This window comes from Augochlora pura, chromosome 7 (genome assembly GCF_028453695.1).
Source record: "Augochlora pura isolate Apur16 chromosome 7, APUR_v2.2.1, whole genome shotgun sequence".
NCBI classification, from domain to species: Eukaryota; Metazoa; Arthropoda; class Insecta; order Hymenoptera; family Halictidae; genus Augochlora; species Augochlora pura.
Genome location: NC_135778.1, coordinates 28,504,893 through 28,517,789, shown reverse-complemented (window position 1 = coordinate 28,517,789; position 12,897 = coordinate 28,504,893). Strand labels below are relative to the sequence as shown.

Here is a 12,897-nt window from a genome sequence, read left to right as displayed (position 1 = left end):
TGCTAATCGAACAGTGACGCCCCTTGTAACAAAATCTGGAAGCTCTGTTCAGATTCCGAACACCGCCAATTAGTAAATGGCAAAGCGTTGAAACTATTAGCCAAAATGATCACACAAAACTTCTAAGACCTATTGTTAGATGACGCCAATAGCAAATTCCAGGAATTTAACTTTAGCGATATCTTAATGATCAACATAGACATTTTCTCACTATAAGAAATTGGCGTGACAATTTTCTCAATATGTATTTACACATGTTGTCGAGAGCCTGTGAAACATAACCTAACTAAGAAAACGATGACCAGAGTAAATATTTTCCATTATTCATACATCTTTTACATTTTATTTTTGATCGTTCTTAACAATTACAAATTATAATAATATTTGTATTTCGAAAGAATTGCAACTTATTTCAGTATTTTTCTAGGTCTTATGAATCTCAAGTCTAACCTAAAAACTATTTATGTAATTGAAACTCCTAAAAGATGTCTGCCCCGTGCGAAGATATTATTGAAGACATAGAGGACCTTATATCCTCGCAGGACATTACACCTAAAGACCGCTACAGCTCGAGAAAAACAATAACAGTCCGGTCGAAGAAAAAACAATCTGTTGAAGAACTACCACAGCCTCCAATTTTGAACAGTGTTGTACCAGGAACACAGACAATCTACATAAAAACTTGGGGATGCACTCACAATAGTTCCGACAGCGAGTACATAGCTGGTCAGCTATCTGCTTATGGTTATAAGTTAACAGAAAACAAAAATATAGCCGACTTATGGCTGCTAAACTCCTGCACTGTAAAGTCTCCTGCGGAGTATCACTTCAGAAATGAAATAGAAGCAGGCAAAAAACTTGGAAAGCACATTGTTGTAGCTGGGTATGCATTCTAATACAAAACAATTCTTTTAATCATTGTTAATTTTTGTTAATTATATCTTTTAGATGTGTACCACAGGGAGCTCCAAAATCGTCCTTCCTTCAAGGTTTAAGTATGATTGGTGTACAGCAGATTGACAGGGTAGTAGAAGTTGTTGAGGAAACTTTAAAAGGCAACACAGTTCGGTTTCTACAACAGAAGAAGGAGTCTGGCAAGAAGAAGGGTGGTGCCTCCCTAAGTCTGCCCAAAGTACGCAGAAATCCACTGATAGAAATCATAGCAATCAACACAGGATGCTTAAATCAATGCACTTATTGCAAAACAAAGCATGCAAGAGGTGAACTGGGAAGTTATCCACCAGAGGAAATTGTTGAGAGAGCAAAACAAGCTTTTGATGAAGGGGTCTGTGAGCTGTGGTTGACTTCTGAAGACACAGGGACTTATGGTAGAGACATAGGCACTAGCTTGCCGGAATTATTATGGAAACTTGTCGAAGTTGTACCTGATGGGTGCATGATCCGCGTCGGAATGACAAATCCACCGTATATGATGGAGCATTTAGAGGAAATCAGCAAAATTCTGAGTCATCCAAAGGTGTACAGTTTTTTGCACATCCCGGTGCAATCTGGTAGCGATCAGGTGTTGTCTGATATGAAAAGAGAGTATACAAAGGATGACTTTGAGCATGTCGTCAATTTTCTTAGGGAACGTATCCCAGGTGTAACAATTGCCACTGACATCATCTGTGGTTTTCCCACAGAGACAGAGGAAGACTTTGAGGAGACCATAAAGCTTTGTGAGAAGCATAAATTTCCAAGTTTATTTATCAACCAGTTCTTCCCCAGACCTGGCACCCCGGCTGCCAGGATGCAAAGTGTCCCAACACAGCAAGTGAAAAAAAGAACGAAAAGGTTGTCCGAATTTTTCCAATCGTATTTCCCTTATGATAATAGGGTAGGACTCGTCCAAGATATCCTGGTTACTGAGCTATCACACGATAAGAAGCACTATGTTGGACATAATAAATTTTACGAACAGATTTTGGTGCCTTTGAAAGAAGAATTTTTAGGAAAAATGGTTAAAGTGAAGATTGTAGAAACGACGAAGTATTCTATGAAAGGCGAGCCCATAAACGAAGGAAAATCTCCTTCCTCGAGACAGTTTTCACCTATGAAAACTGTTTCAGCAGTTCCTTTAGAGATGAAACCATCAAAAATTAGGGTCATTGCAGTGTTAGTAATTTTTCTCGCTGTGATCTTGAGGATTTTATGGAAGTTTATGATGATTTGATTAATGTAACACAAGTTGTAAATAAATACATCTTTCTATTCAGAACAAATTATTTTGAGTTATGGTTTTTAATCATTTGTTTTCTGTTGAATATTGTAGTGATGGGAGAAGGCAATTCGTAAAAGTAGGCGACAGTAAATAATTAATCAAGAATATTTTAATTGACAAAATGCAGGAACCTGCCCCAGGGGGGCTTACAAATTTTTATCAATATAATTTAACGCGTACAAAACTAACTTAAATCGCTGAGTTAATATTAATAGAGAACTATAATAATACAAAAGAGAACTAAAAAATAGTACAAAAGAACACTTACGAACTAGTGAGATATTTTCTAGAAAAGTACAAACTACTTAATTTATTGCGTTAACAATGTTCTCTCTATTTGGTATAATATTAACTCTAAAATTCTTACAATATCTCCTGAGTATTTTTTTTAATTAAAAAATATTTGATGGAATCGCTACAAAATATTCATTCAAAATTATTCATTAAATATTGCTTGTGAAATTAATAACGAATATTTAAAAATGTTACATTCTCATCATTAATGATGTTGCTATTACTACTTCATATAATTTAATTTTATCTTTGTTTTTTAATAAAATAAAATGTTGCCGCAATTCGCACCATATTTGCATACGTGTAGTATTATGTTCATAAAGAGTAAAGTTATTTTATGATCTTGTCAAAGAAAATTAAAATGGTGACTGATCTCATTATGGCTGTTTTTTATGACGTAAAATTTGGATTTTATTTTTTCGACTATTATTAATTTTATTTGATTTGTAAATTTTCCATCGATTCTCGAAAAAGTCGAAAACCGTAGGAGTCTGTGGTATTTCCTATAAGGTACATTGTCCTCCATATAAATGGTATACGATGGACAAATAACTTTCTATATTGCGCAAATTTATTTACAAGAGGCACCATCGCGTTTTAAGTAATAAAAATATCTATGTATCAAAAGGCTGAAATTGTTTTCGTTAATATTATTTTTTTACACAGAGAATACTCTTTTTTAGCACTCGAAAACAATGCTGCGTTTTTCACAATACATTTTGGCGTCTTTCTTCTTATTAAGGCACTGGACATCACGAAAATAATTTCGATATTTAAATTTTAGCCGTATATACAAAAGAATTTTTTAAATCTTTGAGCATACGTTATTACTTAATGATTATTTAATTAAAACACTAACGCACTGGAATGATATTGTCCCGTATCACAGAAATCCTACGGATGCTCAGTAGCACCCACGCGGTTCTGAGACGATTGTTTTGTCACTATGCTATTGAAAATTAAGTAATTAAATCGCGAAAGAATTGTCATGCTGGCTACGTTAATTAAACGAGATTTTTATTTAAAATCTCTATTTCCTAATTCAATAAGAGACTTGAAGCAATGTGATTTATTTAATGTTTACTATTTTTTAATGTGTTTAAAAAATAGTTGCATAAAAGACTAAAGTCTAACGATAATAAAATAGAGGTTTGTTGTTTCATTGGCAAAAATTATGCTGTTCTTACATTTTTATGCCAAAAATCATGGAAATGAAAAATGTAATTATTTGTGAAAATGAGAAATGGTATTTTTATCATTTTTTAAAGGATTTTCGAACCAATAAATTTTGTGTAAATCCAATGCACATACTTATGGCACAAATTGTAAATGACAATGCAGTAAATAGAGAGCATCTTACTAAATAAAATTAAGGTACTGACCAAAAGTGCGAAAATAAAACGGTGCGCATTTCGTGATACGCGTTAATGAACTTCTGAACTTTTCCTTGCCTCTTTATAAAATGCCAATCCTGTGGCCAATACATGAAATCATTTCAATTTTAATTTTACATTTCGATATATATCATATTTTATACCAAAAAGTTTCCGTTCTTTTTTAATGTTCATATTAAGCATTCAGAATTAAGTTAATTAAAATTCCAGATAATAATTAAAATTTCATTTCGACATTAAATAAAATGCTATTTCATTTAAAATTCAGAGGCGGGTATTGGCCACGATATTCCCTACAGACAAAAATATATTACTATGCACTGGTTATTTACATGCAGTCTTTTGCGATCAAGCATACACCGGTACAAAAATAACATTCAAATAATACGAAACAACTCTAAACGAAACCTGGCACGTTACCAACGCTTTCTAACGATCATACAAATAATTCACATGACAAACTACACACTAAAAACATTGTAAAAAATAAAATATGGCGAAAGGGACAATCGTGATTATCCCTCTCCCTTTGCTTAAATATTAACGCGAAATACCTTATGGCAATTCTTATGGCGTACATTACATAATGGCACAAAAGTGTAGCTTTCCCTCGTACCGGTTCAAAAACTTGCAAACTGGAGCACTATAGCAACAAAGGCAATTAATCTTTTAGTAAGCTACACTCATTCGGTTGATATGAAGATATAAAAATAGAAATTTGAAAAACCGTGAGATTATTTCCAAGATTTTGTTTTCACAGTTATTGTCATTTATAGTGCTCCCATAGTTTCCAGATTCTGTTCTTTTTCATTCCCTAGTTTCTGGCACTGTTCTTATTTTATTCTTAAAAATTATTTATCTATGCATACTTCGATTAATACTTTTTGAGCGACCCTCTTACGAGTAATGGCAATTCTCTTTTTGATCTCGTGCTTCGTGAGACTAGGAGCAATACGTACAACCGGTTCAACCGATCCTTTTTCGCACGCGCTACAATCTTATTTACTTTTTACATTTCTTTCTCACGGTTTTCGTTCGCTTTTATCCTTCCTGCAATTATGAAACGCCCACGCACGCTAAATATTGCTCTTAAGAAGAGAGAGAGCATGATCGTAATGGAACTAAAATTTTAAAAACTTCTTTTGAGATTTGAACCAACTGTTAAAATCGGAAATTTGTCAAAGGGATAAAATAATTTTTTTTTATTTAACTGCAATGTTCAAAGTAGTTAGAAGACGCGGAAGAATATTAATATATGATTAGTGAGCCACGTGTTTATGAATTTACGATTTTTTAAATTCCATCAATATTGATGTCTAGCTGGACTAATCTCAATTATTGTTGAAATTATTGGACCACCATGAGTCCCATAAATGTATAAACATTTGCTCTGTGTTAGTCTTGACAAATATTTTGAACAATACAGTTAAAAAACACACTCCTGTTAATATTGAACGAACACAACTAATTGATAATTTAAAAAGACGATACAAGTTACGCGTTTCCTTGGGTTTTACGGTGACTTATATGTTACAAAAATAGCAGAACTATTTATTTACCCTCGTCAGTTTCCTTTAAGCATGATTCTGTGACTTGGCTGGTATGAATAGACTACATATGGAAAGTGCAAAGAAACTGCAAAAATTGCAACTATAATTAACAGAAATTGTGCAATTCATATTCAGCTCTAAATAATTTGGATAAATACATATGGCATATTTCAGCTGCGAAATCTGTAATTCACTACACAGAGTTTCTCTTGCAGTACCGGCTTCATTAGCTAGCAATGCACGCCGGTTTCAAGCTAGTAAAAAGTGGTCGTACCCCTTAAGGTTTTACGAGCCCGCTTTTACGGGGCCTCGTGGCTCCCTTCCTCACCCCTCGCGTCTCATTCGCGCTGCTAATCTATACTCGCGGGGCCTTCTGTCCTCCAAAAATTTTAGGGCTGCTAAAATGCTCATTTAATTTGCGCCTGCGCGAATTTACGAAGTGAAGAGTGAAAGAACGTCCCGAAAATGTTCCATAAACCAGCTGCTATGCTCGTGGCTAATTAATAATGCTTCAAGGATGGTTAGATAAATTATTGAATGCAACTAGACAGTTACCAGGTAATTTCAACGCTATAAGATGCTTCTCTCTCCTACACAGTTACCACGTTGGGCATCGCCGAACATTTTGGGATTAAAATGAATATTAATTTGTGGGCTAACTCACTATTCTGCAGTTGTTTCTTGCTTTCTGAAGTACTATTGTCACAATAAATGTAAGAAATGAGGCAAGTTTAGATTGTAAGGTTCACACTCTTGCTACATTGAGCACTGCCAGTTTGAAAAACCCTGAGAGATTTAATAATCCTTAATAACCCTGTACTGATGAGTTAAACTAACATTCATTTCAGTTCCATACTATTGGAGGCAGAGGTTTGGCGAACGTTTGACCTTGAGAAAGACGAGAATCTTAAGAGGAAACTAAGGAACGCGATTATAATACAATGCGTTGAAAAATCAAGGTGATGTTTGACAGTTCATAATCTTCTGAGATTTCGTTTGCTCTGCCTAGAGCCGACTACCAGACGTTTGCTCCTCTTGGTTGGTGTGGCTAGCAGGGGTGTTCTGCAGGGGCCTGTGTGCGGCCTTGATGAGCAGGAGGTGCAAAATTCCATCAAGCAGCCTTGCCTTGAACATGTTCCCACGTTCTTCTCGTCGTTTACGTGACAAGGGAATGAACACTTTGGACAGGGCAACAGATGCTCCCAGGGCTCCAGCGTGCGACTAGCCTGAAATTAAACAGGTAATAATTAATATGTGAATTAATATCAAAAATAATCTTTCTCAACATCTAATGAAAACTATTTAAGCTCGGATAAAGAACTTAAAACCTTTCAATGCTAAATTAACGTAAATTTATACTTGATCTGACAAAGAATTTTTGCAGCCATCAGAAATAAATAGTAACAAGCTAATTGAGCAAATTAGTGAATAAAGATTAATATGAAATGTTCTCGTACTTGGATAAATCATTTTCCAGTTATAAATTTGAATGAAAAATCAACTTAATGCGATATTCGAACTTCTTAATTTCTAAATAAATGGAATATATTATTTAAATTTTTTGTTGGCGAATAAAAAATACTTCCGGTCGGTAAACAGTACTTTTCAGCTCATGCGGTAACATGACGGCAGTGGTGGTCGCTAGAGTAGATGCAAGTATTACCGACGGCAAATATTACCGAGATGGACTGTTGGTAATATAGACACTGAATTCAAATTTAATTCCAACGTCTTACTTGCTACTGCCTTTCTATGTGAAGACATACTACAAGGATTCGTTGAAATAGTTACACGGTAAGAAAGAGAGAGAAAAAAACGGCAGAACAATTTATGTAAATTACTTGGCGTCTCTTAGAAATCATTTTAAAGCAATAATTTCAATTACAGATTTTCAGACATCATCCTCGCATGCCGCAGATAAGAATGAATTAAAGGGTAAAGTAAACGCGAGAAAATCCCATTATAGAGGGTGAAAGCACTTCAAGTTGGTTATCAGTGAGCTGAACCTGTCGACTCAAAGATAATGCGACTAGTTGCACTGGTACAGGGCTAATCGTTGAAACGGAAAAGTAATTAGTGAACAAGCCGATACAATCACACTTCTCGAACCCTTTTGTGCGGACAATAATTAATCGTATTAGTGACGTCAGGCTGCACCTGTTCACGTCAGAGTGACTTATTGCAGTATAACACGAGGTGAAAGGAGCGTCGAGCCGAACACCAACATACGGATTACCTGGGGATTCACCTGCTTGCATACATATGCATTTTAAAACGCGTGCTCATGAATGCAAAAATTGGTTATTAATATTATAAATATTATCGCAAGGTAATATACAGCATTACGAATTGCTAAAAATGATTGCAAATGAATCAAGTTCTATCCTTTTAATTAAATTACAATCCTTTTCAGTGAAACAATTTGGAAAAATTCAAGGAACTTTGAAGAATCCCAAAGGCAACAGAAAGTAAATAGGTTTTAAAATTATTGATAAACGTGCGCGAGGGTTGTTAATGAGTGGATAACCAATGGAAGTAAAGGTGGAAAGATATTGTAGGTATTCGCGAATGGAAACATAGCGTCACGGACAAAGAGCAATGTTGTCTCGGCGTGTTGCTTGGAGCATCTGTCGTGCATTGGTAATTAGTACGTCGGCGAGCGCGTGAGAAAATTTCACCGATCAGAAATGTGCAAAGTGAAAATATCCTCCTGCCTGCAGGAGAGAGTATTCGAAACAATCAATGGGGATACATGACTCGTCGTTTGCAGAGAATTAAATGAGTTATAGCAACAATAGAAGTAACATCAGTTCTCTAATTTTAGCAATAACTTTCTATTCACATAAATAACAACGCTTTGAAAATTGTTATTCAAGGTACTATTACCCAAAGCACTCGACAATAATCTATTTACTATTACAAGTATACAAATGTTGAGAAATTAATTTTTAATCAAATTCAATATGGTTTTTAGAATTCAATATGGTCGAAGGTGATAATCCTGTTTGATAGCGAGTCGAACAAAATTGAGCACGCTTTCGTCCACGAATAATTTACGGCGGTGTCGCCGAGGTCCTTGTGCCTAGCAACCGAGTGAATTCCGAAAGAAAACGTTGAAACGTTGGCGCCATGACTTCTGGCGGGAAAGGTGGGCCTCGTGGCTCTTAACAGACATATGGATACGCATGGATCACGATCTTATCTCTCTGCTCTCTCGTTTCGTTTCTCATAGACGCAATCTATTTAATTACCCCGGCTAACTATCTATTAAACACTTTGTCGTATTCTTAAATAATTAAAATTAATAATGAATAAATATTTCACAATTACTCACACCACAAGTGCTCTAGTTGGAAACTATCTCGGCAACTTCCGGTGGTTATCACGCGTCTGCATTTAATCACAGTAGTCGGAAGTCGCGGAGCATTACGAACTGGATACATTTATTTTCTAATTGTCATCTCTGTAATATTCCATTCAATTCGATTTTATTTACGTTTTAATGATATTTATTCAGAATAATTCACTTTCATCCGATATAATTCCTGTTCGATCTAATTTTCAACATGGTTACAGAGCGTCTATACATTGTGCTACATTGTTACAAGAAGTCTACGATTTATGCATTACTGTGCGAATCAGTAAGAACAGTGTGTTTTATTGAAGAATTTGAAGCAACCGAAAAAGGTAGATATCAATATCGATACTTTATCTCTACTTTGTTAATGTGCAGCATTTCTTTATCTGCTTTGTGCTGCTTTATCAGACAGGGTAGCTATACGAAAAACGTCCGGTATCGTACGGAAACATCTGTACGTCACGTTTCGACGAAAAACCAACAAAGAACAGCTACAAGCTAGCACAACGATACTTTTCATTCGTGGCACAACTTTGTGGACGGTTCGGCCCGGTCCAGCATCTTTATCTGGGTTCCCCGAAGTTCGGGGCGGTCCCTCTGTAACTTTGTGTCGGTCCCTTTCCGATTCACGTGCGTTTATCTACAACCTGGACCGAAACCGAACGCCGCATTCTATCATTAAGACGGCCGTTGGGTTTTCTATTGGAATGCCCGGTCGAAATTAATGTTTTCGAATGTCGTGTTGCCACATTGTGTTTCGTTACGCCTACTGACCGGACCATTTTTTCTAACGACCCTCGGGACATGGTCTGTTCAAGGGAAATATTGTTCTTCAAGCAAGTATCAAGATTGTTTACCTTTGCAGTTTTTATTTTAAAGGACGTAATAAGGAAAAGTATAGTAGGTGAAGTAATAGCGAAATTCATTTAGTATCTACAAAATGTTCCCAGGATAGGGACAGGAAACATGATGGGGAAAATAATCGAGAAATGAACAAGGAAAATAACAAAAAAAAAGCGAGGAATATAATAAGAAAATTGAACAGAAAAAATTATAGAAATCGACCAGAAAAATAACAGGAATAGCAATACAAAAGTAATAAAAGAGAAATATATAAAGTAAAAAAAATATATTTAAATATATAAGGAATAAAAGAATATAAAAAAGAAATATATAAAGGAAGATAAAGAGAAATTATTAGGACAGTTATTTATTGGTACCGAGGTTTTTACGAACTGCGAAGGTGATATAAGATGACAGGAAGTTAATTAAGAATATCGAACTTCAGATAATGGTTCTCTTGGCGATAATGACCGAAGAGAAGTCTTCTTCGACGCGGGAAGTCCGTTAGAGCAGACATGAGATAATATTGAGGGCCCCCGGTTGCGACACAGCCGTTTTTCTCTCTGTATTTGAACTGCGATGTTCCGCAGGCGCAATGTTGCCCTAGCCCCAGCTGCTACATTGTGAGGGAAAGGGACCGGGCATCATAATTTTTCTACGATTCTGTGGCTCGGTTGCCATGGGCGGTCTCGAGTTTGAAAACGACGGTTGCCTTCGGAAATGCTACTAAATTTTCTACCTCTCTGGCATGGGCTTCTTTTTTATCGGGGATATCTATGCCTGTGAAAATTGTGGGAACACATGTTGAAATCCCAGTAATTTTTCGTTTCGAAATGTAGAGAATCAGGAATTCTTATATACTCCTAAAATTGGTAACTTTTATTTTATTCTTCCAGGATTTCGTTGAACTGTACCATTTTGATTTATTTTTTAGTCTGCCATTAAAATTGGCAATTTTCGTTTGTATCTTATATCGGGGTCCATGTTATTGTCAATGTTCTAATTGTTAATTTATGGAAGATATTTTTCACTGTCCATTTTTATAAATCTATGTCTGTCCGATATAAACGTTCTACAGATTTTATTAATAGAGACGTCGAGATAAAATCAGGAGGATCGTAGTGTTAATAGGAAATGACTCGTGAGAAATGGACCAAAAGGAATTACTATAAACGCGTCCAATTGTTATGCTAATTATTTCGCGCGAGCGGCGGTCGGGTCAAGAAATATTCAACAAATTGATAAATCGCGATTTCAAAGTTTCACTTTACCAGAAGAGTATCTTCTGTATTAATTATCAATCATTTCTCTGAAACCGCAAAATGGCATCTAAAAAATTTTGTTTAATTCTAAAAATTATAATAATATATATAACCTGATCTTTCGAAAATAATTTCAACTCCCTACATTTGTTTGAATATTTCCAAAATAATTCTGATCGTACTAAATAATGCGAAAATAATTCTGCCGGTAATTCTAATGTTCCAAAAATATTTTAAACGACAATTTCAATATTTCACTAACGATTCCGACGGCGAAAAAAATTATCGGAATTCCGAGAAACGTAATTAGAAGAGTGACGATGATTTCCCGGGACAGCAGTACGAAACCTGAGAACCAGATAAAAATCGTGGCCGATCGGAACGCGACTGTTCGTCAAAATTTCATGGAAATGGTGGTTCAGGAAAGGCAGAAATTTTTCGACACAACCATAAACGGGAAAAGCTGGGCCTCCTCCCCATGGGGTCAATCGAACGGATATCTAATTTGACAGAATCAAAGGCCGAAATTCGATACGATACCTAGTGCGTTTAATGGAGATATTGAATTACCGGTACACCTTAATTCGACGCGATAGGTGAAAACGGGGGAACAAATCGTCCGAATTTTTCGAAGCCTCCGGTCACGCCGACCACAAAAAACTACTTGCCTAATCCTTTGCGATATTTTTTTCCATTATTTTCCGTCGACAAATACATATATAAATATCGACATATTTGAACATTTTTCCCCATGGACCATGCCAAGATTTTGCAACCGATCTTATTGCATTTGAAAGATCGCATCTTCAAGCCGCTATCATAATTTTTCCACAATAATATGACGGGATTTGTGGATGTTATGGATTTTATTGTGGAAGTCTATCGTGGCAATTGTTATAGCATTGATGCTAGAACTTTTCGCACACCCGGTACGTGATTTGTCGGCATTTAGCAAACAGAAGTGGCATCTCGTTACGCTCTATTACCGATGAAAATGATCTGCAATAGGCGCACAATGCAGCCACCTTGACCTCGTGGCTTTACTCTGCTTTTCATCTGTTATAATTAGTTTAATCGATTCGCCCAGATACCGAGCCAGGCAAGGTCGTTCGTAGGAAACTCAATGTCATTTAATGATCACCTTCTAGTCTGCTATCTGACAAACTATTAATCCTCCTACTCGGCGTCGATGAAATTAAAACTCCATTTGCCCTAATGAAAAGACGAATCGATCGGATTTGTTTATCTGTGCTTATGAATTAAACATCGGCACGCGTGAAGTGTCGAAAGCGAAAATTCGAGAGATCGACTGACTCTCAAGTGTCGTCTCGCCTGAGTCATTCACTTTTCACAGACATGTTCTCCGCTTCTTGCGACAATTAAACTTTGCGGTCACTAATTGGCCCAACAAGTACCCGAGACATTTGCCACATTACTGGATTATCAGGATATTGCATTGCAAAATTATTCAGATGTTGTCATGGGATGCCAGCTTACTAATTTGTTGAATCATCATTTTGTCTAGTTATCAAGTTGTCATATTATCAATTTAATGAATTATCAAGGCATAATTGTCTAAGTATATAATTGTTTAATTATTCAATTATCAAGATACCAAAGTACGGATTTATTAAATTCTCAAAGAATTCAAATTCAAAATAGTAAACTTAGCAAATCATAAATGATCTATTTATAAAATGAATATTACTGAGTTACCAAACTGTGAATATTTTCGCGTGAATTATTTTTATTGCATTTTACTTTATACTACTATCTTACTTTATCAAAATTTTAGTTTCTATTTTTTACAATTAAGGACAATTATGAGGACTATACTGTGTCTCTATGGTGGTTCTCGAGCGTCGAAATTGAGTTAGGCTAGCGATTCGAACGGAAAGAAGCTGCTCATTTTTCTGGTTCGGTGCATGTACGATTCCCGTCGGTCGAAAGACCGATTTTTTCGGTCCCATTGGAG

General features: G+C 35.8%; 2 protein-coding genes and 1 long non-coding RNA gene across 4 annotated transcripts in view; 2 read left to right on the top strand and 1 right to left on the bottom strand.

Moving 5' to 3' along the window:
* The first annotated feature begins 249 nt into the window (after window positions 1–249).
* On the top strand, window positions 250–2,216 carry LOC144472307 (threonylcarbamoyladenosine tRNA methylthiotransferase). Its single transcript, XM_078185269.1, has 3 exons — window positions 250–306; window positions 428–883; window positions 949–2,216. The coding sequence occupies exons 2-3, from the start codon at window positions 486–488 to the stop codon at window positions 2,171–2,173; spliced, it is 1,623 nt and encodes a 540-aa protein (XP_078041395.1). The 5' UTR covers window positions 250–306; window positions 428–485; the 3' UTR covers window positions 2,174–2,216.
* A 3,156-nt stretch (window positions 2,217–5,372) lies between these two features.
* Window positions 5,373–12,897, bottom strand: part of LOC144473263 (uncharacterized) — a 31,597-nt gene continuing 24,072 nt past the window's right edge. The window contains exon 3 of the mRNA XM_078186977.1: window positions 5,373–6,685. Coding sequence (XP_078043103.1) covers window positions 6,434–6,685 — 252 coding nt within the window. The 3' untranslated portion in view covers window positions 5,373–6,433. The remainder of the gene's footprint in view (window positions 6,686–12,897) is intronic.
* LOC144473264 (uncharacterized) lies at window positions 6,549–7,966 on the top strand. Of its 2 annotated transcripts, none has more exons than XR_013494533.1 (4): window positions 6,549–6,699; window positions 7,059–7,253; window positions 7,347–7,788; window positions 7,873–7,966. It is a non-coding gene; the product is annotated as an uncharacterized LOC144473264 (long non-coding RNA). The 2 variants fall into 2 exon arrangements; XR_013494534.1 differs by having other exon boundaries at window positions 6,648–6,699; window positions 7,069–7,253.